The 25,204-nt window shown below is 45.6% G+C and overlaps 1 protein-coding gene across 2 annotated transcripts in view; it reads left to right on the top strand.

Annotated features, from left to right (window-relative positions):
- tmem132e (transmembrane protein 132E) overlaps positions 1–25,204 on the top strand; it is a 227,839-nt gene that overhangs the window by 189,773 nt on the left and 12,862 nt on the right. For both annotated transcript variants that reach the window (XM_053847328.1, XM_053847327.1), the window contains exons 3-6: positions 4,169–4,309; positions 8,484–8,676; positions 15,104–15,247; positions 20,609–20,814. In XM_053847328.1, coding sequence (XP_053703303.1) covers positions 4,169–4,309; positions 8,484–8,676; positions 15,104–15,247; positions 20,609–20,814 — 684 coding nt within the window. The remainder of the gene's footprint in view (positions 1–4,168; positions 4,310–8,483; positions 8,677–15,103; positions 15,248–20,608; positions 20,815–25,204) is intronic.

Here is a 25,204-nt window from a genome sequence, read left to right as displayed (position 1 = left end):
GGTAACTTCTAAGCGCTAATAAAAGTCCTAGTTTCAAAGCCAGTCGCAGCACAGCGCCGAGCTGTGGCAGATCCAAAGGTGTTGTTTGATCTCGCTCATTTGAACTGTACAAACATGACACAAGTACAACCATCAACTGCTCCGGTCTTATTGAAGTGTCAGCACCGTTTCATTTTGGAATTATTACAAACACCATCATCCCGGGAGAGATTCGTAACGGCTCAATAATTATAGTCGTGACTTGGAATATCACCGAAGAAGACGACATCATGCTTCGTCATTCCCTCTATCTGAAAATGCCTCGCTTCAGTCATGAGCTTGCTTTTCTTCCAGTATTTTTCATAAATTCAGCTTAAAACTCTTTTTAGATTTTTCTCATTTTTCATTTATTATTCAGTATTTTTTTCTTTTTATTCATAAAGCTGTGCTAGTATTTCGGTATTTTAAAAAATATTCATATTGTGCATTATGTATATTGAGTTATATTATTAAGCTTAAATCATTTTGGCTTAATATGTTTCCCTTGATATCTATTGTATTTTATTTAGTAATTGATTCATTAATCTGTCTTTTTTGATTGTTCTAATGTCAAGCACTTGTGTGTCAATTCATTTTTGATTGACGGAAACACTTTTGTGCATTGTTGTTCCAACAAAAATATTTTAACTCATTTTAAGTAGTTTTTTGTTCAATTTACTTTCTTATTTGCACAGCGTTATGTTTTTTCATCTTACTTTTTTCTTTAATATTAAGTATTAAGAGAATAAACATTTCCATTTTAAAAGCTTCCTACTGTGGATCATTTGTGTCTATCTGTATTTTTATGTATTTATTTATTTTTCTCCCAAATTTTGTCTCGCAATACTTTAGATTTGAACTATATTTCTATTTTTTATTTCTGGCATGTCAACTCTCGATTTACCGATCGATCTACGTTCCCACCCTCACCTATGGTCACAAGCTTTGGGTAGTGACCGAAAGGATGAGATCGCGGATACAAGCGGCTGAGATGAGTTTCCTCCGCAGGGTGGCTGGGCGCACCCTTAGAGATAGGGTGAGGAGTTCGGTGATCCGGGAGGAGCTCGGGGTGGAGCCGCTGCTCCTCCACATCGAGAGGAACCAGCTGAGGTGGCTCGGGCATCTGATCCGGATGCCCCCTGGACGCCTCCCTGGGGAGGTGTTCCGGGCATGTCCTACCGGGAGGAGACCCCGGGGAAGACCCAGGACTCGCTGGAGAGATGATGTCTCCGGTCTGGCCTGGGAACGCCTCGGGATCCCCCGGGAGGAGCTGGAGGAGGTTTGTGCGGACCGGGAAGTTTGGGCTTCCCTGCTCCGAATGCTGCCTCCGCGACCCGACCCCGGATAAGCGGCAGAAGAAGGTGAAGGTGAAGGTGAAGGCATGTCAACTGTCGGCCATGTTCAGGCAGGCAAAGTTGCCCTGCTGTAAGTCTGAGAAAGTGGTTCTGTGTGACGTTCCTGAGCACCGTCAGGACCCTGATAGCTGGCGGCACGGCAGACCGTCCCCTACGAGCGGGTCTCATCTGGACCATGGCCCCCGCAGGACGACTCCTGCCATCTTGTTTCCAGCCTTTTTCATTCATCAGCATTAGGCAGCTGATTCATGCGCGCTGGGGTGGGTGACACTTCGTCCCCTCTCATTTACCTGCCAAAATGAGCCACTGTGAAAAGGCAGGTCTGATTAAAAACATCGACACAATGAGCGGCGATAATGAATATGTAGTGGCTTCTCCACGCCAGGCTTGGAAAAGGCTGTTACCCAACAGTGTCCTCCGCACGCCGAGCGGTAGCCCGCTCAATAATGATCCTCCATTATGATCCTTTTTTACAATGTTCCTCAGCTTTAGATTCAGCAGCAACTGGGTCACCTCATTTAGCGGCGGCCTTTCAGCTCACATCAAAAGGCGACACGGATGATCAGGACGATTTCTTAAACGCTACATATTTCTGTTTCATCTCCGCTTGACGTCGGCGACACGGGTAATTATTTTGCTCTAATGTGGATGATTTGATGAAAGAGCACAATGCCGAGGTGCAACAACAGGGAAGTGGCTTTTCTTTTTTTTTTGGTTGTTGGTGACGCAAGCGAGCTGAAAATGTTGGGGGGCGGCTACAGCACGTCGTGATCTGCCGCGCCCCCTGAACTTCTCTATTTCCATGATGATCCCTGATTTAGGAAGGTGGCCAGAAGTTTTGGGAGCATATACTCTGCAGATCATGAGATCACGTCCTCCCTGCTACCATCTCACCACGCATCACCTCTGGACATGCAATACATCTTGAGTCCAGAGCCATCAGTGTTCAGCGGCTCGGAAAAAAAGTTGTGGCCCTCACGGATGAGTGGACGCGGCTGGTTCAAGTAAACACCTTCACAACTTTATCTGCCAGAGGAATAAATAGAGAGGCCCCGGCTGGGATAAAATGGTTAGATTCTGGGCGCTCTGGTTTCCTCCCACGGTCCAAAATCATAGAGAGAACAATTGATGATTCTAAAACTAGCCCCTGCCTCCTCCCGTCACACGATCAAGTGGTCATAATGTTACTCTTATCTTTGTGAATGTGAATCACAGTTGACCTTTGCATGGACAAGAGGCTGGCATAACTGTCCGCAGCTGCAGACAAGGCAGCGAGAGTCAAACCTGCGATGCTGTCAAACATGGAGTTCATGTCGGTGGTCTGTGTTTCCGCACCAACGTTTTGCATTCAGAGGGAACAACGCGTCTGAGTGACGGCGGCGAGGACGGGAGTTGCTTGCCGATTGAAATTGTTCACCACAAAATTGAGCCTCCCGGGTGCGCAGAGGTGAAGAGGCCGTCATCACAACGCCGCCAGGGGAAAGCGATGGAAAACAACAATTCTCTGTCGTCTGTGAATAAATCATGCAGCATGAATGAAAAGACATATAAGCACAATCACTTTTAGCCTTCTGGATCTTTGCTCAATCCATGTCAAAACTTCATCACAACACAATTGTTCTTGAAACAATTCTATTGAAAGTTTTTCCATTTCTAATGATACTTTTTTTGTCATCTCTAAACTCCCCATCCTCCGTCAGCTGACTCCCCTCGCTGTGATATGTCAACACAGATGATGAAAAGTTTAGTCAACATGTCACTTCCTCGACTTCTTACCTTCAATTATTTCTCCTCTAACACATACCCAGCAGCAGCGCCTTGTTATGTATCATTTCCCACCGCCCAGAGACAGCCTCCGGTCAAAGTTCGTCCTCACCCAGACGTCCCAACCAGCCAAGCAAGAAACCAGTGCGCCCCAATTTGTTGGTGACCCGGGGACCTCTGGAGAGAGCAGGATGTTCTCTCCTGAGGAGGGAAACTTTGTGTTGTCAGCCATAGACATGACATCGCTGCTCGACAAGCATCCAATTTCAAAGCCAGATTTTTCAAGTTTGTCAGTTGTGTTTATATTTGAACCCATTTTAAAAAAACAAACAAAAGATAAGCATGCCCTGGATGTTTTTGTGTTTCACATATTATTTTGATCAGTAAGACACACGCTTTTAATACTTTGTTGTTGTTATTTTCATACCAGAAATTATCAATGACGACTGCATACTTTTTGTTTTTTACGTAATTTTAGTCAATTTATTTGTTTCTTTCCATTCCCTCAAATCCTGTTTTATTTTGGTCTTTAGCCTGCTAAATGATTATGAATTATTATTTCTTTGATATATTTAGTCAAATGTATTCATATTTTTTTCCCATTATTCAAAAGCATTGTTGAAAAAAAAAGGAGATTTTTTCTTTATCTAATTCCATAATCACACCCAGGGTCCCAACCCGCATTTTTTTCCTTCATATAATTTTTCTTGTACTAATATGCTGGGGGTTTTTTAAAATCTTTTTTATTTTTAATATTTCAATACATTCTTTCCCTAGTATAGAAGTGTGTGAAGAAGTATTGAATGAAGTATATAACATTATCTTATTATTTTATTCTATTAATATTTATTTCCCTGACTGCATTTATGTACTGTGAGAAGAATCTAATTGTGTGGTCACCACAGCGAAGTGAACTGTCATCTTCATCCGACCTGTGTATCGATTTATCCGGGGAATTGCGGAGGGAGGGAGCGTTGACCTTTCGCCTGGCTTCTTATCAGCATCTAATCACTGTTCTTGTCGCCCCTCAGGGTCAAAGCCAAGAAGGGGGTGAACCTGGTCCAGACCAAGTCCAAGAATGCCCAGTGGAAGGTGGACTGGGAAGTTCTGTCCGGCGCCAAACACTCCATCACTACCATTGACGTCAACAAAAACAAAGCTGTCAAACAAGCGTGAGTTGACATCATCTTCTGTTGAGTATTTTTTATCAGCCAACCCCCTAAAGAACAGCGCAAATGTGCTCGAATTTCCATGCTGTTTTTCGCAGAGAGGCCCTGAAGTTCAATAATTTAGAGTTAAATAAGTAATTTTTAAATTTGGTTTTAAAATATTACTAGCAATAGTAATGTTTTCTTAAACTCAACCTTAAAACCTTTTTAAAAATATGTATAACTTTTAATATTGTTTTTTATTTCAATGTATTTTTTAAATTAATTTAGTTATGCGTTATTATTTAATAAATGCACAACTAGTATGACAACATTTTCTTGAACCATTTTTTTCAGTGTATGTTTATATGAGATAAATATCAATTCATATTAATTTTATTTCTAAGTCATTTTTGTAGAAACCGGATCTTCTCTGACCTCCATATTGTGGAGTTGACACTGAAAACAGTATTTGAGTAACGTTACTGCGATTTGGGTTTAGAGAGACAAATTATGAAGAAGTTTATAAAGCAGGCTGGGGCTCGTCTGGGAACTGAAGCAGCTGCAGAGTCATCAGCGGAGAAGCTAAAAATCGACTACAATTAATCACATTAGCTGAGTCTTTCATTAGCTCCCCCTTTCCACCGCGGGTGGTAGAACGATGGCTGAGCAGCCCCTCTCCCCGGTCTCCCCTCTTTGTTTACCTCTTGGCTGCCATCTCTGCTGACCCTTGTCGTGTCCTCGGCGCCCCCTGTCAGTGGGCGCAGGGCATCCAGCAGGGGGGTCAAGCGTGGCAGTGAGACGCGTCGCCTTGGATTCAGAATTGTATTTTCTCAAAGCTTTCTGACTGGTGCCGCCTGAGGGTGGCGCTGCAGTTCATATTAGAGACTCTTTAGCAAGACTGATTCAAAGCCTTGGCCGTAACATTTCGACCGCCTGTCTTTGTGTCCGTGTTCTGGTTCTCTGATCCACATCTTTGGTGGAGGACTAGTTTGAAGCGCCCCCTCATGACTGGCTTGACATGTCACAGCACCATGAGCAATCATCCCGTCGCGTCCCCTGACCTTCTGCTTTGCCACGGGGCCACGCCTCCATCGGGTCGCCTGCTCACCACTTGACTGCTGCCGCTCGCCGGGAGGGAAGCCCAGCGCGGACTTGCCCTTTAACCACCGGGTGACGGCGCTCTGAGTGTCGACACGAGTTGTTTTGGGAACAAGCGGTCATATCGGACTGCGGGGTCACATAATCTCTCCTGTCGTTTTAGCATTTAGGGCTGGTTGCTGGTGGGGAATGCAGAGGCACGTCTTCTTCTCCCTGCTGGCTCTGCTGACACAGAGGAGATCGAGTCTTTGCCGAATTGACATGCAAATTCAGATTCATCCTCTTTGACTCGTGTTTTGACAGTTGTGCATGACTTCACACTTCAGTAGTCTGGTAAATAACACGTGCCAGACCTGGCAGGAGCATTCAGGGATGCGACTTGTGTAGTCTGCCCACCAGGGGGCGCCTGTCCAAAATCCATGAGCTCTCTCCAGTGCCACTTGTCTGAAAGGCAAGCAACACACCAAGAGTCTCCTGAAGGTCCTCATGGCTTTCTGGTGGAGCACTGTAGCAGTCCGCAGTGATGTTCCATCTGCTGTTCCCTGAGTCTCCACTCTCCAGGTGTGAGGTGAAGTTGTGGTCCAACGGTGAGGATGGAGTAAAGAGGTCCTTGGGTCATCATGGTCTCAGTTGAGAAGACCATCACTTGATGAATGACCAGGGAAGGAATGTAGATGCTTCTGATGGACCTCACGAGACAAATGCTGGAGGTTCAGTGGTTCCAAGTCAGCTGGAGCATTTGTTGAAGTCAGTCCATAAAACACACAACCCCCCCCAAAACTGTTCTTCCACTAATGACACAATTAGAGGCAGAAGTGCTGCAAGGAGGAAGCTAATACTGTAATTATTCTCATTATGTCCTTTAGATGTATTTAGTCAACAGCTACTGCTCAGCAGTTAAAAGTCTGCACAACCAGTATCTTCCTTGCACTGAGCTGCCGTCTGTCCGCTCCAGACTACCTGGATGTGCTCTTCTCCAGTCCTTTCCATGGCCACCGTGTGGCGCCGTACAAAGATCTTCACACTGAGGTGGAGGTTTGTCTTGGCTGAACTGATGTTGTCTCTGGCAGCAGCTCCTACGAGCTGTTTGCTGATGATGATGCGCGACTTCCTTGGATGGTGGATTAGAAAGTGGGAGTGCTGAGATGATACACTCGTGTCAATAGCTAACAATGAGACTTGATCCCAAAACACACAGACACGTAGGAGTGTTTATGTATTGTAATGATTTACTATGCTATGATCATTATCGTACTGTTTTTGCACATATTTATATTTTAAATTTGTGTCTATACTGTGGTTTTGAATGGCATGTTTTTTTGGAATCAGATTGTGTAGCGATGGTGCTGCTTGTGTGTAGGAGGTTAAACCTGGTCAACATTTGGAGGACTCACTCAGTTCTTTGTCACATTTGATCATGCAACATATGTATCGACTCTTGAGCTACAATGCGCCCTCTGGTGGACACACATCCCCTTGTATGTCAAACATCAGGTCATCACAAAGTTTCCTCAACGTCGCAACACATTTTTATCAAGTTTACCTTTATTTTTACTGGGCCAGTCCTCATGATCTCAGATGTTCCCGGGTACACCGAGGTGAATTTCAAGAGACATGTCAGCAGAAATATTTGGCCAGAAGTTCAACACCCGTGTAATAAAATAATTCCAAACTTTATTTGAATGTTATCTTCTGAATCTTTGATCATCGACTTGCTCTTAAAGGAAGAAACAATCGTTGGAAAGCCGCGGCTCCTCTTCCTTGCAGCACTTTGATCCGATGACTTCTCCCAGTAAATCAGTTCAAACAGACGTCTGATCAAAGACACTAAAACCCCACAAGCTCAGAAGAAGCCCAGAGCAAAAGCTTTTCAAACATGGAGTAGACTTAGTGCTGCGAGAACGCCTCATTGTTAACTCAGCGGATATATCCGTGCCCCGTCTCTTCCTCCTGCGATCTTCTGTCAACCCTCTGCTCTGTTCAAATCCCCCTTCGGTCGCTCTGTGAAGTCCATGTGGCTCTCCTCTGGGTACTCCAGTGCTCCGAAGACAATGGCTGATCAAGAATTGAGACTAGATCTAAAGATGTCTCATAGGAAGCACCAGAAGAAAGTCCAAGTGGTCAAGACTTGAGTTGACTGGGACTTGAGAGGGCGTGGAAGTGGATAGATATGAGAGTTCCGTCTCTCTCGGGCATTGAGATCTGCTCAAGGGTGCGAGGTTCAAACCAACGTCTGGCTTTGCTGTCAGAGCCGTGATGCTACTAAACGGCTATCGAGCGCGGCCGACACAATTACGCCGGTGTGCGAAGCGATGAGCAGAACTAAATGATCTATCCCGTCTCTGAGGTCACTCCGCCGTGACGGCTGATTGTTTATTGACGAGCCGATCGCTGATTTATTCGGGCCGATCATTAAATCCGGGAGCTATAAAGAAGTCGTTAGCGATGTCACTCCTCATCAGGTAGCGTGTGGGCGTGGAACTTTATTTAGAGTCAAGTCTGAAGGCTTGACACCTGCAGGAGGCGACACTCTACCTTTGATGGTTTTGCGTCACAATACGGTTGCAATGATGCTACGCTGTTTAGCGGCGTAACGTTGTGATGCTAACGGCTACATTCCAGAATCACGTCAGACACACAAGATGGCGGAGTTCGAGAGTCAAATCCGAACTTCTGAGCAGCTCAAAATGATAAACAGAGGAGCGGAGAGTCGACTGCACCACAGCAGAGACTGTAACTCCCAGTCCAAAATGTGTTTTCCTGATACAGTGCGTATTCCTTCTGTCTCCACTCGACAACTACAAAAAACTTTCATATTTTATTTTCCTGCCAAAATGAGTTTTACTGTCTCTCTGCTTTAAAGCAGTTCTTCTTTCTCTTTTCCTCTGCCTCCAGTTCACGTTGGGGGAGATTTAAAAAATAAATGCTGAGTGTAATTGCATCTTTAATTATTCACGACCATCTAGTCAGCGCTTTAATTAACAAACACCAGAATCACTGCTTTTACTTCTGCACGACGTGTTGCTGAAACTGACACAGCGAGGTTGTTAATAGTCTGTGTGTGTGTGTGTGTGTGTGTGTGTGTGTGTGTGTGCAGGGAGGGGATAGGCAACGTGGAGGTGATGCAACTGGACTTTGAGATGGAGAACTTCACCAGCCTCTCAGTGACCCGGAGGATCAACTGGAACATCGACTACAAGTCTCAGGTCCCGTCCTCTGAGGCAGAGAAGGTGGTGACTGAGCTGACCGTGGTTCAGCGCGACATCCAGGCCATCATTCCCCTGGCTATGGTGAGTGTCCTCATCATCTATTTGCTGCTGATAAATACTGTCTCTGGAGTCGGAAATTCAGATGACGCTAGTAAAACCGTTCACCCATTTAGTCACTGTGAGGATTCAGTGACTTGTGAAGAGATCTGCGACTCACTCAGAAGTTTTGAAAGCAGCCATCTTCTCCTTTTATATAGCATTTTGCTAGTAAGTCATGCTTATCGGTAACAAATCTTTACATTGTTACTATATATCAACTCTGAAAAAGCAGATGTGAGTCTCTCGGTCTGTTCAGCTGGTCCACTGCAACATCACAAAGTAAAAGTCTCACCTCGTCGTGCGTCGAGTGTGTTACTTAGGAGCGAAGGTGTAAGTGAAGTGACTTTCATTTTGACTTTTGATTTCATGATCTTCCTGAGGGTTTCATCAGGCTTGTTAAAACAGAAGCAGTTAGAGCTTCAGTCATTCGACGAGCGACGGCTCCCACCTGGAGCTCGCCGCCTGCACTTGCTAGTTCCGGTCCAAGCTGGGTGGGTAACCGCACTGGAGGTCAGGGGTCGGCGGACTGTCGGGAATCAACAGCTGAATAAAGAACAAGCTCCACAACGCTGGAGAAGCACAACATACTGTATATTCAGCTGCACAGATGAAGTCTCTTCACCGGCTGCAGGGTGGTTTGGTTCAGCGTTAGCTTCCATTGTATCTCTAGTTTCCTGAACTGGTTTTTGACCCATTTATTAGCGCTAAATGACGGTGTTCACTCATCAGGGGCTTTGAATTACTATGGTCATGAGGGGCCTCTGTATTATGCAACAGACAGCGCCATCTGTTTGAAGAAAAAAAAAAGAATTTATTTTCTGTTGTGTTATGGTGCCGCGACTCGTGACACGCTTGCATGTCTCCTGCAGTGGAGGGGTCTAGTGTTTGCCGCGCTGGCAAATATCTGAAGGGAAGAACAACACTTTCCTCTCCTGTGGCACAAACTGATCCTCCCCACACTTCTGGGAAGAACCAGTGTCATCCGGAGCTGCACAGCAAACACGAGCCACCGCAGCACACGCGCTGACAGCTCCTGCAGAAGATCAGCACTTTCACAAACTGCTGATATCAAGCAGGAGGGGGTTGATGCGATCCCAAAACACAAACAGTACGACAGGCGAATGCAAGCTGGAGTTGGGGGGGGAGCAGAGTGGAGAGGTCGCCTTGGACGGCGGAGCACAGATTGTGTGCAACTGTGCCTGACCTGCTACTACGCATGACGAGCGGACGTAGTGTTGGGAGGTTAAATGACCCAGAGGGTGATTTACTGAAAACTTCAGAACCACAGGGGGCGCCATTCACTGGCCGATGAGTGGCAGGAAGCCATCATAGGACAGGAGACACTTCTTCCTCTCCACATCATCCTTGTTCATCCGTCAGTCTCACTGGTTGTCTTCGTCCATCTCCAACGTCCCTGGTCCGACACCGTCTCCTCTCTTTGTCTCCAAACCGTCTCACTTTAACGTTCTCCTTCTGAGCTACTCCTCTGATAAACTGGTTCAAGAACAGAGCAGCTAAGGGCTGATTGCAGAAATAAATGATCTTATTTAATATAATTTTCATGTTTTAATTTTCTATCTATTGCAAGGCTTTTTAAAAGTACATGTCCTTCCGTAAGGTATTTAATTGCTATTTTTAATTTTTATATAAACCATCTCACCATTCATACTCAGATTTCTGTCCTTTGAATCACTCAATCAGTTTTATAACCCACTTGAGAATTAATTTTACTTCTTGAGAAACATTTTCGTTTGTTGCTGTCAATTTATAGTTTCCTTTATCTATATCTCTTCATTTACACGGACATCTAGTTTTACTACTAATAAATCATAATAATTAATAAAAATTTAGAATCAAAGCTTGAATAAACGTCCAAATATTTAAAAGAAAGGTTTCATGGACAAATGTATTGGCACTTGTTTATTCATCTTTGCCTTTTTTTCCATTGTCAAGTTCCACCTCTCATGTGTATTTTTGCTTCCATTTCAATAAACCCCTCTCAGTACGACCTGATGATGACGTGTGGTGGACTTTACTGCGTTTTTGTACTTTCACAGAGGTCATACCTACTTTGCTCATGGTGTAAACAATGACATGCTGCTGCAGTCGGACCTTTATAGCCACCAAATGGACTTTCACTGCGTCTTAATATTTACAGCAGCGACCGACTGCAGCCATCCGCCTCTCCGCTCCGACTCTATTAGCTTCTTACGGATGTTTAATAAAGTATGATGTTTTGTGTTTGACGAACCCCCAGAGTCACGCTCTTTCATGTATCTCCTCGTGTGTGCGTTGCGAGTTACACATCTGGCAAATGTATTTGATCAATAATTCAGCGACGCCGTGTTTAATGTCTGTGTGTGCTTTTAGCTGGTGTTAGGAGGCGAGGGTCAAGTTTAATAGCGCTGCTGTAACCACGGACATAATAATCTATGATACGTGCGGTGTGTTATGACGGAGGTGAGATAAAAATGTCCCTCTTAAATAACCAGTGAGGTGAAGTCCCTCCATTGTCCTAGTAGCTTTATTGTGCTCAGTTTTATTGTTGTTACGGAAGCTTTAAAATTTGATTTGTAAAACCAGGTTTGTAAAACCAAGTTGAAGGTTCCATTCATCATTTTGTGATCTTTGTATTTGCTGAGTTCGGGTCGCAGAGGCAGCAGACACAGCAAAGAGGTCTAGACTCCTGTTCCTTCACTTGGGTCTGCCCCGGGGCTTCCTCCCAGTTTTACTTCTAGCTCAGCTCTTTCTTCAACTCGTGCTGACGAAGCTTCCTTCACTTGCGGACACGATCCCAAGATAGGAGGCTTAAAAAGAGACAAGGATTTGGAACTGTATGTTCTGTCTTTGCTTTGCTTGAAGCTAAGCTAAGCTAGTATCCTGTAAGGACTAGAACTGAATTGCAAGTAGGTTTTTGTGTGAAGAGTAAAGTAAAGAAAATAAGTTGCAAAAGTGCTGATGAAATTTCTATCAATAATTGAAAGCTGTTTATGAGGCTAAAAGTTTTTATGGTCATTTTAACGCCATAAAATGCAATTAAACGTTAATGAAGCCACAGTATATTCAGATCATTTCTCTCTTCATAAACATAAGTTTCAGTCTGAAGTATTTTTGTTTCACCACCAAAAGTGCGACGTCGCTAATTGTTTTACCGCTTCTTACAGTAAATAGTAATTAAGTTAAAATCCTCTCGGTGTGAAATAATTTGATTCTGGTGCCAAGCTCATGCAGGTGAGTGAAATTGGAGCTCGCAGAGCAGCAGACGTTTAATTGTAAAGCGCCTATGAGGTGTAATTCCAGGCTTTGGAGCCTCGGAACGCCGTCTTTCCATTAAAGCGCTCCCCCACAGTCCTGCCAATTATCCGCAGAGCCGTGATGCCGCGTTCGTCCCCACAAACAATTAACAGTGCTTCGTAAAAAAAAAAAAAAAAAAAAAAAAGCCCCACAAACAAGCGACTCTTATCTGGTGCTGCTTCCCTGTCGGACCAGAGATGGTGGAAATAAATGAGACACAATTAAACCGGTTTGATCGCCAAGGTCCAGATAGGGAACCGTCATCTGCCTCAAATTAGGGTTTTGTTGTGGCATCTGTTGCCGGCACGCCGCTATCGCTCAGCCTCTTGATGAAGGACGGACGCCGTGTTTGTCAGATCAAACTCTCAGAACTAAAATGTGAAAGGGACTGGAAGAGAAGCCAGTTGAGGTGGCTCAGCAATCTAGCCATGATGTTTCCTGGGCCTGGGAACACGCTCTATTACCCCTGGAGAACTGAAACCTGAACCTTTTGAATGAGATGCATCCGAGTTTGTGCCGGCTTTGTTTTTTTTTTTAACTTCCACTGTCCCTTTATGCGATGAGGTTTGTAGCTAAAAAAATTGAGGTTGGTATATTTGGCAAGTGACACCAGTTATGGGTAGCGTCGACTATAATTTGGTTTCTACCGTGAAGGTCCCAACTCCTGTTGAGCTAGTCCTGCCACAGACGGCACTGCCTCCTGATCCCACCACCTTCTTGCACCAAGTGTTTGTCTCCTGGACAGTCGAGGCCAGTGATCTCAAACTGATCCACAAAGGGGCTGCAGTTGGTCACAGAACACAGTGGTTAGGGGTAGCCGAAATAAGCAGCACCACACTCACACAGCCTGCACCTACTGTGGCCCTTTGAGGACCCCTCATCTAGAGACCCCGGATCTGGTCCGATGGAGTGTGTTTAGGAGGGTCGAAGGGCGTGAACTGTGTCTAACGTGGCTGCTCTTCAATATGGATTGTGACCCAACTACTGCCCTTCCTGCCCCACACACAAGCCTCTTTGGTCAAAGCTCATGGCCCAATGTCTCCATTCTAATGGAGAACGGAGGTGTTTTCGAGGAAACAATATGAGAGCACATGTTTAACATCTTCTGTGTGATGAGGGCAGGTTGATATGCTGGCTCGAGTGTGTGTGGAGAGGAGAGACACTGCTTTAATTCAGTGCCGCTTGTTAAGATTTTGACGTCCGATGGATATTTAACTCTACTTCTCTGATTTATTTGTGTGGTCGTTGTGTCTGCACTGCTGCGCCACGAACCAGAGTGAATTTGTTGGGATGATCCGCCTCAGGAGCGATAATGAACAAAAGGCGGTCGGTGCTCTTAATTGGCTGTTTGCATTTCCAAGTTGTCGCACAACAAAGATCGGACGACAATTGTTCCACGCTTGTAATTAAACCGCTTCGTGTCTAATCCCTCATGACGTTCTTGCTACACAATTAAAACAACTTAGCTTTGGAAAAACACGTTACGCTAATGATGTAGGAGCTTGGTGGGAGGTGGTTTTCTGTCACTCATTGGAGGTTAAAAATGTAAACAAAATTCAGATTTTCTTTCAGGGAGAGTTGAATTGATGGATCAGTGTAGCGTCTTCAGTCCTAAGGACTCTGCATTAGTCTGTGCAGTCGTGAAGAAAGACCTGAGCCCAAAGGCAGTTCTTCAGAGCGGGTCCACTGAGGTGGCTGTTGTTCGGATGCCTCCTGGACAAGTGTGTTGTTCAACTAGGGAGAGGCCCCGGGGCTGACCCAAGACCTGCTGAAGGGAAGACGTCTTTTGCTTGTGCTGGAACACTCTAACGTTCTGCCAGTAGGGTGAAAGAGGCTCAAAATGATTTCAAATAAGTGAAATTGCCTCTGTTATCTGAAGGCAACATCTCTGGCTGGTCCTGTCTGATGTTTACAAGCTGACCACGCATCGTGCTAAAGACAGTTAAACAACACAACAGATATTTCATTTGACTCCACGACCTTTAAAACACACCCACGATGTTGACAAGACTCATCCCCTGAAATCATCGCATGATGTGCAGAAACTAAGAGGGTTTAAAAACTGCAGCATTCATCCAAAATGTGACCCGGAAAATGAATCCGTAATGAATATTTACCCTTCCAAAATTATATTTCGCATCTCCGGCGCCACTCTGTTAACGTGATTCATAATTTAATCTATCTATATTTTATTCATGGGATCAGCTATTTTGTGATTAGCCTCAGCTACCCTCTTATGTTGCAACACGTTTCGGGTCGGCGCAGGTTGTTTCTCGCTCATTAGTTCGGTCCTGCACACATGACTTTGTTCCTGATGAGAACAACCAGGCTTCTCTCCGCATGACGCTGGTTTGAGTCGACGACCTGCTTCTGGAACAGGTGGGGGGGTGGTGGGAGGGGCGGACAGGTGGGGTCTGGCTCTCAACTGCAGCGACATAATCAGAGAATTGAATGTTCTCTTTTGGGACCAACACTGTCCATCTTCTTGATGTGTCAAACATAATATTTGACTACTTAACATTTCACTTGAATATGAAATAATGCAATTTAATTTTTTTTTTAAAGAACTCTCATCCAAAAATACATTGAATTGTTAAGTTTCATGTTGTAATTACGCATTTAAAGGCATCAATTATTGGGGAAAAATACACTTTTTTCCCGTAATAATTGTATTTATTTATTTTATATATATTCTGCTAATGAAGGTTGAACAGTTCTGTAATGACTGAGGTGGCCGATTCAATTTTCTCAAGGGCACATTACATACTGTGAATGTTGTGCGGCGCCAGGATTTTGGTATTCAAGTATGCATCTAAGTGATGTTTTGGTTTTTTGTATTTTTTTTCAAAAATACTGGAAGATCTTTGATCTTGGTGACAAAATTAATGGCAAAAACATCATTTTAACACCTTTTATTTCTTTATTTGAAAGAGGAGAAATCCTGATCTCTTTCATTTAACATTTCAATATGACCATTTATAGCTGTGGGAAAAGAAAAACGGCAGTGTGACGATGATCAATGGTTTTGACTGACTCATGGTTGAGAGTGAAGCTTGCCTTCTAGCTTCAGAGTGGTTCTGGTTATTGACGGTGAACATGTTTGCCCCCCCTGCAGGACACAGAGATCATCAACACGGCCATCCTCACTGGCCGCACCGTGGCTATTCCAGTCAAGATGGTTTCCATCGAGATGAACGGAGCGGTGACAGATGTCTCGGCCTTCGTGCAGTGCAAGTCGTCCAATGAAGACATCGTGAAGGTATGAGAGACTGGAGTCGTCGACAGAGCCACTCGTAATGCTCCTCTACTCACCTATAATTTACGTTAACATATTGAGATGGGATGAGTTAAAGAAGTGACACTTTGTGGACGAGAAAGTACTGGTACTTGCCATCGGTTCTGTGCTTCTGAAAGAAGAAGCAGACAGACCTGACTGTGAGACACACACCTTGGCTGTGTTTAGCCTCCTCTAAGGTCACTTCTGCTCTCACACCGTCACTTTGAATAACGTCAGCGGCTAAATAAAACACACAATGACACCTGAGCGCACTATAATCAGCATCAGCCAGATAAATTATGGCGAGCGCTGACGTCGCCGTTGTACTTGGGGATGTCAGGAGAGTCCAACCAGAGTCTTGAGTGAACTGGCCATGTAAAGGTCATCGATGTGCCGCTGATAATTAAAGTAACTCTGTTTCTGACCAACTACAAGATCACACTCGAGTAAAACATCTTCAGTCCTGCTTCGACAGCACAGCACTCTCTGGGTCCATCCGTCCTCGGGTGACATCCACCCTTCCAGGAAGTCGGCGTCCTCCGTCTCGGTCAGTAAACCCGGCCCTGGCCTCCAGGATCCGGTAAAGCTTGTGCGTCTCCAGATGAAGAGTTATAATGTTCAGTGGCTCATCGGGCTTCTTGTACTTGAACACTTGAGAGACAATTTACAAGCCTGAAAAGTCAAAATTGATTGGTCTGTGATTCACGCCTCGCCTCGCCTCCCTGATGGCTAGCGCCTGCTGAGCTCGCTAAGAGGTTCTGCCGAAACAGGCTTTCGTGTCTGACTGTGGAAATACAAGCAGGCTTTTATGTGAGAGGGCAAAACTCACTAGAAGAAGAGCGTGTTGCAGACTTGCTTACTCACCAGACTAACAGGTGAGTTCATTCATGAGAGGGATTGAAATGGGGGGGTAACAGCTGGAGGATCTGAGACTGTTTAACTAGTGGTGTTACACGTTTACTACACTTTCAGGAACGACCGCTGAGAGAGTTACTCAAGGTTCATTATGAAACAAACAGCAGGTGGGCCTCATGTTCTGAGCTCCTAATGTAGTCTTTCCGTCACCCCAACATCTGTAGCGGCTAATGTCTTCGTAGCTACATAAAACCTCCCGGGCGGATCTTTCTGAGGCAGGTGCAGCGGCGGTCCACTGCCTGTCCTTCTGCAGAAGTTTAAATGAATGCTCAAATCTTCCCGACGCCGGCCACTTACCCACCAGCAAGTGCTCATTTTCACAGTTGCGTCATTAATCCAAACAACAACGGGGCTAATGGGGGCCGGCTCATTTAGCTAACAGAGCTAAATGAACTTCTGGTGGAGCCAACGTGCATCCATCACCGGCAGAAAAGCTTCTTAGCGGCAAGCCAGACGCCGACACTCTAATGCCAGCCATATGTCAGCGTTCCATGTTTCCCTATGTTTCTCCCTAAATGGAAGCACCATTTAGCTTCATGCTGCAGAGATTAATCACAGCTCATCGACTTGAAACCTGAGATTGGGTTCGAATAAGGTGGCAGCACGTGAGCGAGATGATGCTTCTCACGTGTCTTCAGTGGTTGACCGTGACGTAGAACGTCAGTTTAGTCGTCCAAGTTTGCAGATTTGTCTGGTTTACAAATCAGCTGGTTTATTATGACTATTGACTTCGCTTATCTGAGGAGTTCTAGAAGTCATTTGGTTCATGAATCATTTGGTCAATGAGTCTTCTTGTTTGAGTTTAGTGGATGGGTTTCAGATTCCTAGTGTGTAACTGCTAGTAGGGCTGTGTATTGGTAGGTATCTTGCCATACATTAAGTATCCCGGTGATACAATACATTGCATTGTATTGCAAGACAATATACTGTACAACAGAAAATCAGATAATGCAGTTGAATATTATGTGCATGAAAACTAAATCTCTAAATCTTCCGACTTGAGCATTTTGCAAACGTAAAGACGTATGTGAAGTCTCAAAGAAGAGAATCGAATCAAGCCAGTTTATTTCTGGTGGAAGAATTGTTCTCCTCTCGTTGTCGTTTTCATTTCTCTGCTGTTGACAAAGGTGGATCATATATGACATGTAACCACGGCAACCAGTGCTGCAGCCCAGTGGGCTTCCCCTTCACCTGCGTGAGCCGCTCGCTCTCAAACATACATGTATATATGATGCTGTCAGTGCTGCTGTCCACCCACCTGACACCTGCCTCAGGCCACCTGCTCGCAAGAATCAACAAGAGACAATAGACGATGGTCGAATTCTCAGAGAGAAAAAGCACATCTTTTCCTGTGCCCCCCTCACATGATATTGCAGGGAACCGGGGCCTTATTTTTTTAGTCACAATTATAAATCATTGTCCATTCCTCATTGAAATTCAACAAAAGCTATTCAGTAAAAAGAAACGTCCTCCACATATGAGTCATCATTTTTCCAGAGACGTAGACTCGAACTAAAGATGAGTCGGCATATTTGGACAGACAGTAGCTCATGCGTGTCCATGTACTGGATGGGCTGGCATCAATCTGCAGACTCCAGAGAGACGGTGGAAGTTTGTCTGCAGTTCGGTAGCGTGCTGGACTCTGACATCCCACCGAGGTGTCTGGGTGGTGAAGGACAGGAGCAGCCTCCTTCACCGGCAACATTCTGGAAATTAATCCCCTTAATGTGTGGGAATAAAAAGCCGCGGGAGCCGCTGGTGTCTTCACCTTTATTAACCCGGCCTACTCTTGGCTAATGTGGCCGGTACATGACTAAACGTGGGCAGCACTTGTCTTGATGATATGTCCCCACCCCAGCAATCTGCTGGCACCACTGCGGTTGCCACAGCGCATTAGCGGCGGTGTGATGGCGGGCGGCAGCTCAGCGTGTGAAAGCCCACCACAGCGGGCCCCCACAGGGCCGCTGATACCCACAGTCGCTAACAGCTTTTGACTTGCAATTAGCCGGCCAAGTTTATCAGCGGTAATAGCCGGAGGAGCCGAAGAGCTCGGTGTTTGTCAGAGTGGAGGTACAAATGTGCGAGCGCCCAGCTGTGATTAATGAAGGCGGCCGCCGTCATTGTTATTTCTTCTTTCTGCCGGAGCACCTGATAGTGGCTGCAAGCCGGTGGACAGAACAATAACACACACTCACACTCACGAGGTCAAACCGGCGAAATTGCATTAACTGAACCAGAGGGAACGGCTGTCATCTGAAGAAGTCCCAGCCCTCCTCCCGACCTGCTCGCTTGCTCTCCCTGGGAATTTTATTGCTCAAACCTCCTCCCAGTTATGATGAATCCGCAGCCCCGAGAAGCCCGGCCGGCTTGGCCTCCATTTGTGAGAGATTAGATCGTCTGATTACAGCGCCAGCTAAACCACCTGATAAATCTTCCCGAAAGCAAGTAGATCCATTACAGTTAATAATTCAGTTTCAGGGTAAAGAAAGTATTGTAAGAGATCTGAAGGAGGGAGGGGGTCATTATTGATCAGGGAGAAGAGAAACCCTTTCAGAGCTTGTTCGTATGATCATTTACAAAAACGATAATCCTGTGGGAGTGGTCTGCATCCGCTTAAGAATTTGAGAAATTGGACTTGGACTACACAGACACAGGAGACTCCTGTTAGGCCCATCTAGACCCCTGAGAGTGAAGTGCTCTTGGAATACCACGCTCTCATGGTCAGCCAGAGAGAGATCTTTTTCTGGGAAAAGGTAGCCGAGTCAATTCCCCGGGAGTCTCTGTGCAGCTGAGCTAATGATTAGGTCTGGAAATTCAGTAGAAACTGGACTCTGATGGAGAATCTTTCGCCTCTTGAGAGGAAAGTGTGTCTAAAATTGAAGGACCACAGTTCCAAGGTCCGTAAGCGTCTAGCCAGGTTCGGGGAATATGATATCCCAAAAGATATTGGGAAGTGTGATGCTGCCAGGTGAGAGTCCCTGGATACCGTGGCTAGTGCTGCAAGTACTGTTTCCTTAGTAGAAGTAGTGTCTTCCTCCAGAGCCAGGTACACCTCCTCCAGATGACTGTGACCCAAGAGTCTGGAGACGTTCGAGGGTGATGATTGGTGCTGAAGATCTGGTTGCTGAAAGACCCTAGCGGACCTTAAGGGGCGTGTTGGCCTGGAGCCTGGTTTTGGGTGACCCATAAGACAATAGGGAGTACCTTAAACCAGGGGTTCTTAACCTTTTCCAAAAAGGTTAAGAACCCAATAGAACTGATTCATTACTCTTTGTTTCATTTGTGATCAATAACCATATTTAATCTACTTTCATGTGGACAAACTGACACCTTGTGAAATGACATGAAACCATGTGATCATCTCAAAGATTTGTCATCGGAAAGTCCAACCAGCAGCAGAACCAAGTGCAAGTCACCTTTCTATTCACCAAATTTACTAAAACAAAAAAATACACTTGATGCAAACTGTTGAGAAAATTGAAAAACAGAATAAAATTCTGAATAAAATAAATATAATAAAACCATGTCTAAATATGCTAAAATAAAAATAGTATATTTTATTTAAATTCCAAAGAACATATAACTAAAGTGGAAATGAAGGTATCACCGTAAAATGTTGTAATAAATTTTCAAAACTGTTTCAACAGGTGCTTTCATGAACATTTTTTACAGTCGGTGGGGGTGGCATAACTTTATCATTTTTTCTTTTCAAGAACTTAGTAGTTGTTAGCCATCACAGATTTGCTGCTGTCAAGTCAATTCAGTGACAGACAACTGCCACTATATGTGGCTAATGTATTGAAAAACCTTTAGCGGCCCTCTACGAGGCCCCGGCCCTTTGGTGAAGAATCACTACCGTGAACTAACTAAAAACATGAAGGTGTAGTGTAGTCTGAATCCTCAACAACAATACACCGTCATAGCGCGGTGGACTGGACGACGGACTCACGCAGGTGAATCAGGATTCTGTGACTGATCTGAGCCAGACAGATTGTGTGGGTCAAAGTTCCGTAATCCGTCATCTGTGTGGCTCCTGCACATCAAGGAATTGCATTGTTTCAAATCATCAGAGCGTTTTCTGAAAGACCTTTGGCGGATTTGGTCTCTGATTGAAAGTCACTGGAGGGTTATGAGAGGTTGTTTTTTGGGAGAACATTCCTTCGACTGCCGATGACCCCTGTGTGTTTTGTCCGCCTCAGTTGGCCGCCACAGAGATGAAAGTTCCACCACCGCTGGATTAGCTTTTATTGTTAAAAATGGTTTATGATCTTTGCTCTCTCACGCCTTGTTAAATGACATTGCGTTTCTGCGTGTGTTGGGGTTCATCCTTGAGGCGCTGCATCGTACGTCACCATGTGTCACTCAGCGCGTCCGGTGGTGCCATTTCCATATAGATGGTCTCTGACTTGTGACCCTGATCTCTCACAGGTTTCCATGAATTGTGACTACGTGTTTGTCAACGGGAAGGAGACACGCGGCTCCATGAATGCCAGGGTCATCTTCAGTTACGAGCACCTCAGCGCCCCCTTGGAGCTGACGGTCTGGGTGCCCAAGCTCCCGCTGCAAGTGGAGCTGTCTGACAACAACCTGAGCTTCATCAGAGGCTGGAGGGTTCCGATCCTGCCGGACAGAAGGTGAGTTCTGTGGAATCTGGAGCTGCCAGCCATATGAATATTTAATCTCACCTGACAAATCTTGAAAAATTGCTTTGGTGAATATGTCTGGGCTCCTGAGGTCCTCTGAACATCCGCTTTCCAGAGACCCAGACAGCCTCCCAGCAGGAGCCTCCTCTTGCTCTTCCGCAGGCAATATAAAATTCTGACTCTACATTAAACTCAAAATGTGTGTGTAACTTTTTCCAACCAGACGACTCATTACCAGAGCAGTATTCTGACGAAAAAACGAAGCAGCTGATCCTCCTCGCTGCTTCAGGAGCATGAAAGGGTTTTGTCGAGTTCCTTGTTTTGCCCCAATTAGATGCTGCTGGAGCCGAAGAAATGAGGCTGGATTTGATCTGCCTGGTTGTTTTGTGTGAGACGCGTAAACATTCATTTGTGTATCTGAGTTGAGTGGGTGCTTTCTGCTTCGGTGGTAGAGACAAATACATTCTGATTTGGACATCTACACTTCTGTTATTTGAAACGACAAATGATTTTCTTTGAACACATATCAGCCCTCATCTATTGCTACGTAGCTTCCACTCGTCTCTCAAAATCACTTCAGTGTGCAGACAGTTCAGACCATGAACTGTGCATACAGTTTCACATCCTCATCCTCGATCCCGGGAAACTGACATAAATGACCAGGATGAACAGGATGGATTCTATATTTTGGGGTCTAAGCACCTCCTGCTTGTTCTTCTTCTTTCTAAAGGTTGATTTTCCAAGCATTTTTAGTCACTAGCATCTCTTCAGAACCTATTAGGCTTGTAAACCAGATACTACTGTTTTCCACTAGTGAGAAAATAATCATTCCTCAGTTAGCGGCATGAATAAAGTTGTTTCCTTCCACATGTCATTCATCTGCACTGGTCAAAAGGATAGGCAGGGATGCCTTAATACATTCTTAACAGTCCACCTTAAAAGGCGGGGTCTAACGCTTGTGTGGAGGGAGCGCCGACTACTGAAAGCTCCCCCTACACTGGGAAAATTTGGGGCCCCTGATGCCCTTGAGAGAAGCCAGATTTCGGAGAGATATTTTCGTATAAAATCCGAAAACGTCCGGTAGTTATCCAGATTCAGTGGTCATAATGATAAACCTCATTCACCTGGGAATAAGTTTTTGAAGACACAAACGTCACCAAGCTATTGTTATGTACTGAAAGCAGTTTAATAGCGATGAAAGACCAGAAGAACCCGCACATGACCGACCCACCACCCTTCATTCAGGAACTATTTAATGGACGCATTAACACCGCCAGGCATTGCTGCAGTCGCCGCCGCGGTCGCTTGCGGAACGCTCAATCCATTGGTGCACCGCCTGAATACAAATGGGATGTTTAAGGAGTGTAGGTATTTTAAACGACCGGCAGAACTGAGAAAACATCTTGTTCCTCCCCGACGGGCCATCACGCCGGATAGATGGCGTATTAGTGTGACACCCTAAATCTCCGCTTTAGCACCCTTCCTTCATTCTCCGCTCATAGGCGCAGCTTATTAAAACACACTCCCGCAGATAAGGGATCACACTCTTCTTGTGAGCTTGTTATTTCAGAGCGTGTTTGCTGGGGCCCCGGGGTCTGTTGGCTCTTCTATGATATCCATCTTAAGTGGTGTTTTCTGCATGATTCCGGGTGTTCTCCAGCAAACTGTTGTGTTGTGTCTTTAAAGTTTGTTTGTGCGACCGTAGACATCTGTCACTCGGCTGGCTTTGGATGTTGCGTCCCCTCATGAATACAGTCATCAAAGACCCTTGAGATCTATTTTGGGTTTGTGCCGCATGTTTGCAGAAGAGTCTGTTCCAGCGCAGGTGGAGCGTCAGGCTCCTTGCTTGCTGCTTTTTGAGGGTTTTCCATCATTTTGGAGGTTTGGACAGTTCTATGTTGTATTGCCGATGTGCAGGTCGGTCTGAACCCCGAGTTTACAAAGAACTGTCAGGAGGGATTAAAACCCTAAGATGTGGTCCAGGTCTGATGGTTGTTTTCATAATATGTTTTCTCATTCATTCATAGCATGTTTTAAAATATGATGGCTTTTTTTGGCCGAATTCTAAACTCAAAACCCTGTTAATCGGATGACTTGACCCCCTACTTTGGTCAAGAACTGCAGTGGGTGGTCTTCCCCCGCAGCTCTCCGTCTGTGTAAGCCGGCCAAAAAAGGTTTTGGTCTCTGAAGTAATCTAACTTGCTCTCCTGACGTGGCAAACTCTGCTGTATAAGGAGTCATTAGCAGCCAAAGAAGCTGGTTTTAGCTTCTAATGGGAGCTCAACTTTCATTTAGCGCCTCAGCCAACACTTGTATTGTCATCAACCAAAGAGAGGAGAGGTGATGCTGGGCTTTGTGAGCTAATGTATGACGCGCGTCCTCACACTCCTTAAGAATAGTAGCCCTTTATCTACTGTGGAAGTGTTTTAGAAGAAAAAAAAGAGCCATCTCTGGGTCCATGAGATCCTTCAGAGGTGCCATCAGCTCAGTGAGACGGGAATGCCAGCCTCTGCTCCGATCAGCTTCCATTCCATTTCACTCCTTCTCTCTTCATACTTCACTGGAAAATGTAGGCTCTGATTAGTTATCCTTCCTGATTGAGTTCTCAACTACAGCGACTACAACGTGTTGTGTTGTTGCCAACAGGTGGTCTCACGCTGGTGCAGCCCTAGAATGTCTGAAATGAAAGTCAGTTGCTTTTGTAGCTTCATTTGCGTTTGTCAATGTACTATATATATATATATGTGGTGGCTCACGTGAAATGGGTTTTGCAGTTCCATTCTTATCAACTGGCCTCACCCACTGAACCTCTGACCTCAGAGTCGCTCTCCGTCCTTGAGCTGCTCCGAAGTGACGCGTGGTGAACCTTCATGAGCGGGCTGCAGAGGGCCTTTGTTACAGAATTGCTCACTGGCTGCATTATCCAGTAACATGCTCACAGAAGAGAAGAGGGAAGACAGAGACGGTGTAATCAGGCGGGCAGCCTGCGTGCGCTCCCGCTGCATCCTCCGCGCTCGTGCCACAGACTTTAATAAGAAGAGACAATCGTCTTCTGGGGAGAAGGAGGGGAAATATTAACCTTATTCCAGGTGCAAAGTCGTGAAACTTCCAGTGACCTGGTTTCTATAGTTGTGAGAGTCTTTGGGAGGGAAATGAAGAGATGAATTCAGCGTTGTGTAGCGACCAAGAGGTGTTTCTGCTGTTATGGAAGCGCCTGTCTTCCCCTCCGATCCCACTATTTTGTGGTTATTTCCCTCCTTTTTAACTCCATGTTTTGGCTTCACACGGTGGAGAAGCTTGTTGAGAATGTATTTTGCCCCACATAGTTCTTGGTTCTCCGTACCGTCTAATGTGGCTGCTCTCAGAACGATTCCCACAACATGTCAGATCGCCTCGTGGTTCTGGATGGAACCGGCGTTCTGGACCTGTGTCCTTCTGTGGTGAGGCAGATGCAGTCTCCGGTGTGAATCAACACAAACCCTGCTCTGTGGGCCGGAGAGCGAGTCCTTGCGATCTTTCACATCCAGGTTGTTATTATTAATTCATCCGTTGTGCCCCGCTCCGCGCACCTCATCCGTCCCTCCGTTGCTTCCTCGTCTTCCTCTTCCTGCACTGTCACATTATATGATGTTTGGAGCTAAAGGAACTTTCAATAGGCTGCGGGGGTGTCATGGAAAGGTCATTATTCATTCAAGCGGCCTCACCTCCTGGACCTTGTTCGCTTTGATTACGTTAGGGCCGTGGCTTTTTCTGGCTTCTCCTCTTCGCTCGGTCAAATGTGTGACTCTGGATTTTACTTAGAAAACGTTTCGCCTCTGTGACACAACGGTGTTTTCACTCACTGCTATAAAAGGGCGTCGCCATAAATGCAGGGGTTGTCAGGTGACGTGTGGTTCGAGTCAAGGAGACTGAAGAAGCTGATGCATCTTGGGCCTGCAGCTGAGTGATTTTCGCTTGGCATTTGAAGGGGCTGTTGAAGTGTCAGGTTCCTGTCCTCCCTTCCTGGACCCTTCATTGATCGTGTAGCTTTGCTGCTGTAAGCCAGTGTGGTGGTCACATGGGTGGCTGTGGCGTCACTGTCAGGACATGCCCATTGTGGAGTCGCCCAGAGAAAGTTACATTGTCTCGGTTCATTCCTCACCCCTGCATCTTCACTCCACTGTGGCCAAGCGAAAAGTCATGAGACATGTAAACACCTTACATCATCTTCAGTTCAACTCTTCAGTTCTGACGTGCCGAAGAAGAGCGGTCTGCACAGGACTGGCCGTCTGCCTGGTGTCCAGGCTGCTTGCTGCTACTGAGAAGTGCTTTTCAAGGAGCTGGTCGACCTTGAAACCTGCTGATGGACATTATGTAGCACTGGAGAGGAGCAGATTGTGCC

The sequence above is a fragment of the Synchiropus splendidus genome, chromosome 17 (genome assembly GCF_027744825.2).
Source record: "Synchiropus splendidus isolate RoL2022-P1 chromosome 17, RoL_Sspl_1.0, whole genome shotgun sequence".
Lineage (NCBI taxonomy): Eukaryota > Metazoa > Chordata > Actinopteri > Syngnathiformes > Callionymidae > Synchiropus > Synchiropus splendidus.
Note: the sequence above shows the minus strand (reverse complement) of the source record. Positions and strands in the feature narration are given on the sequence as shown.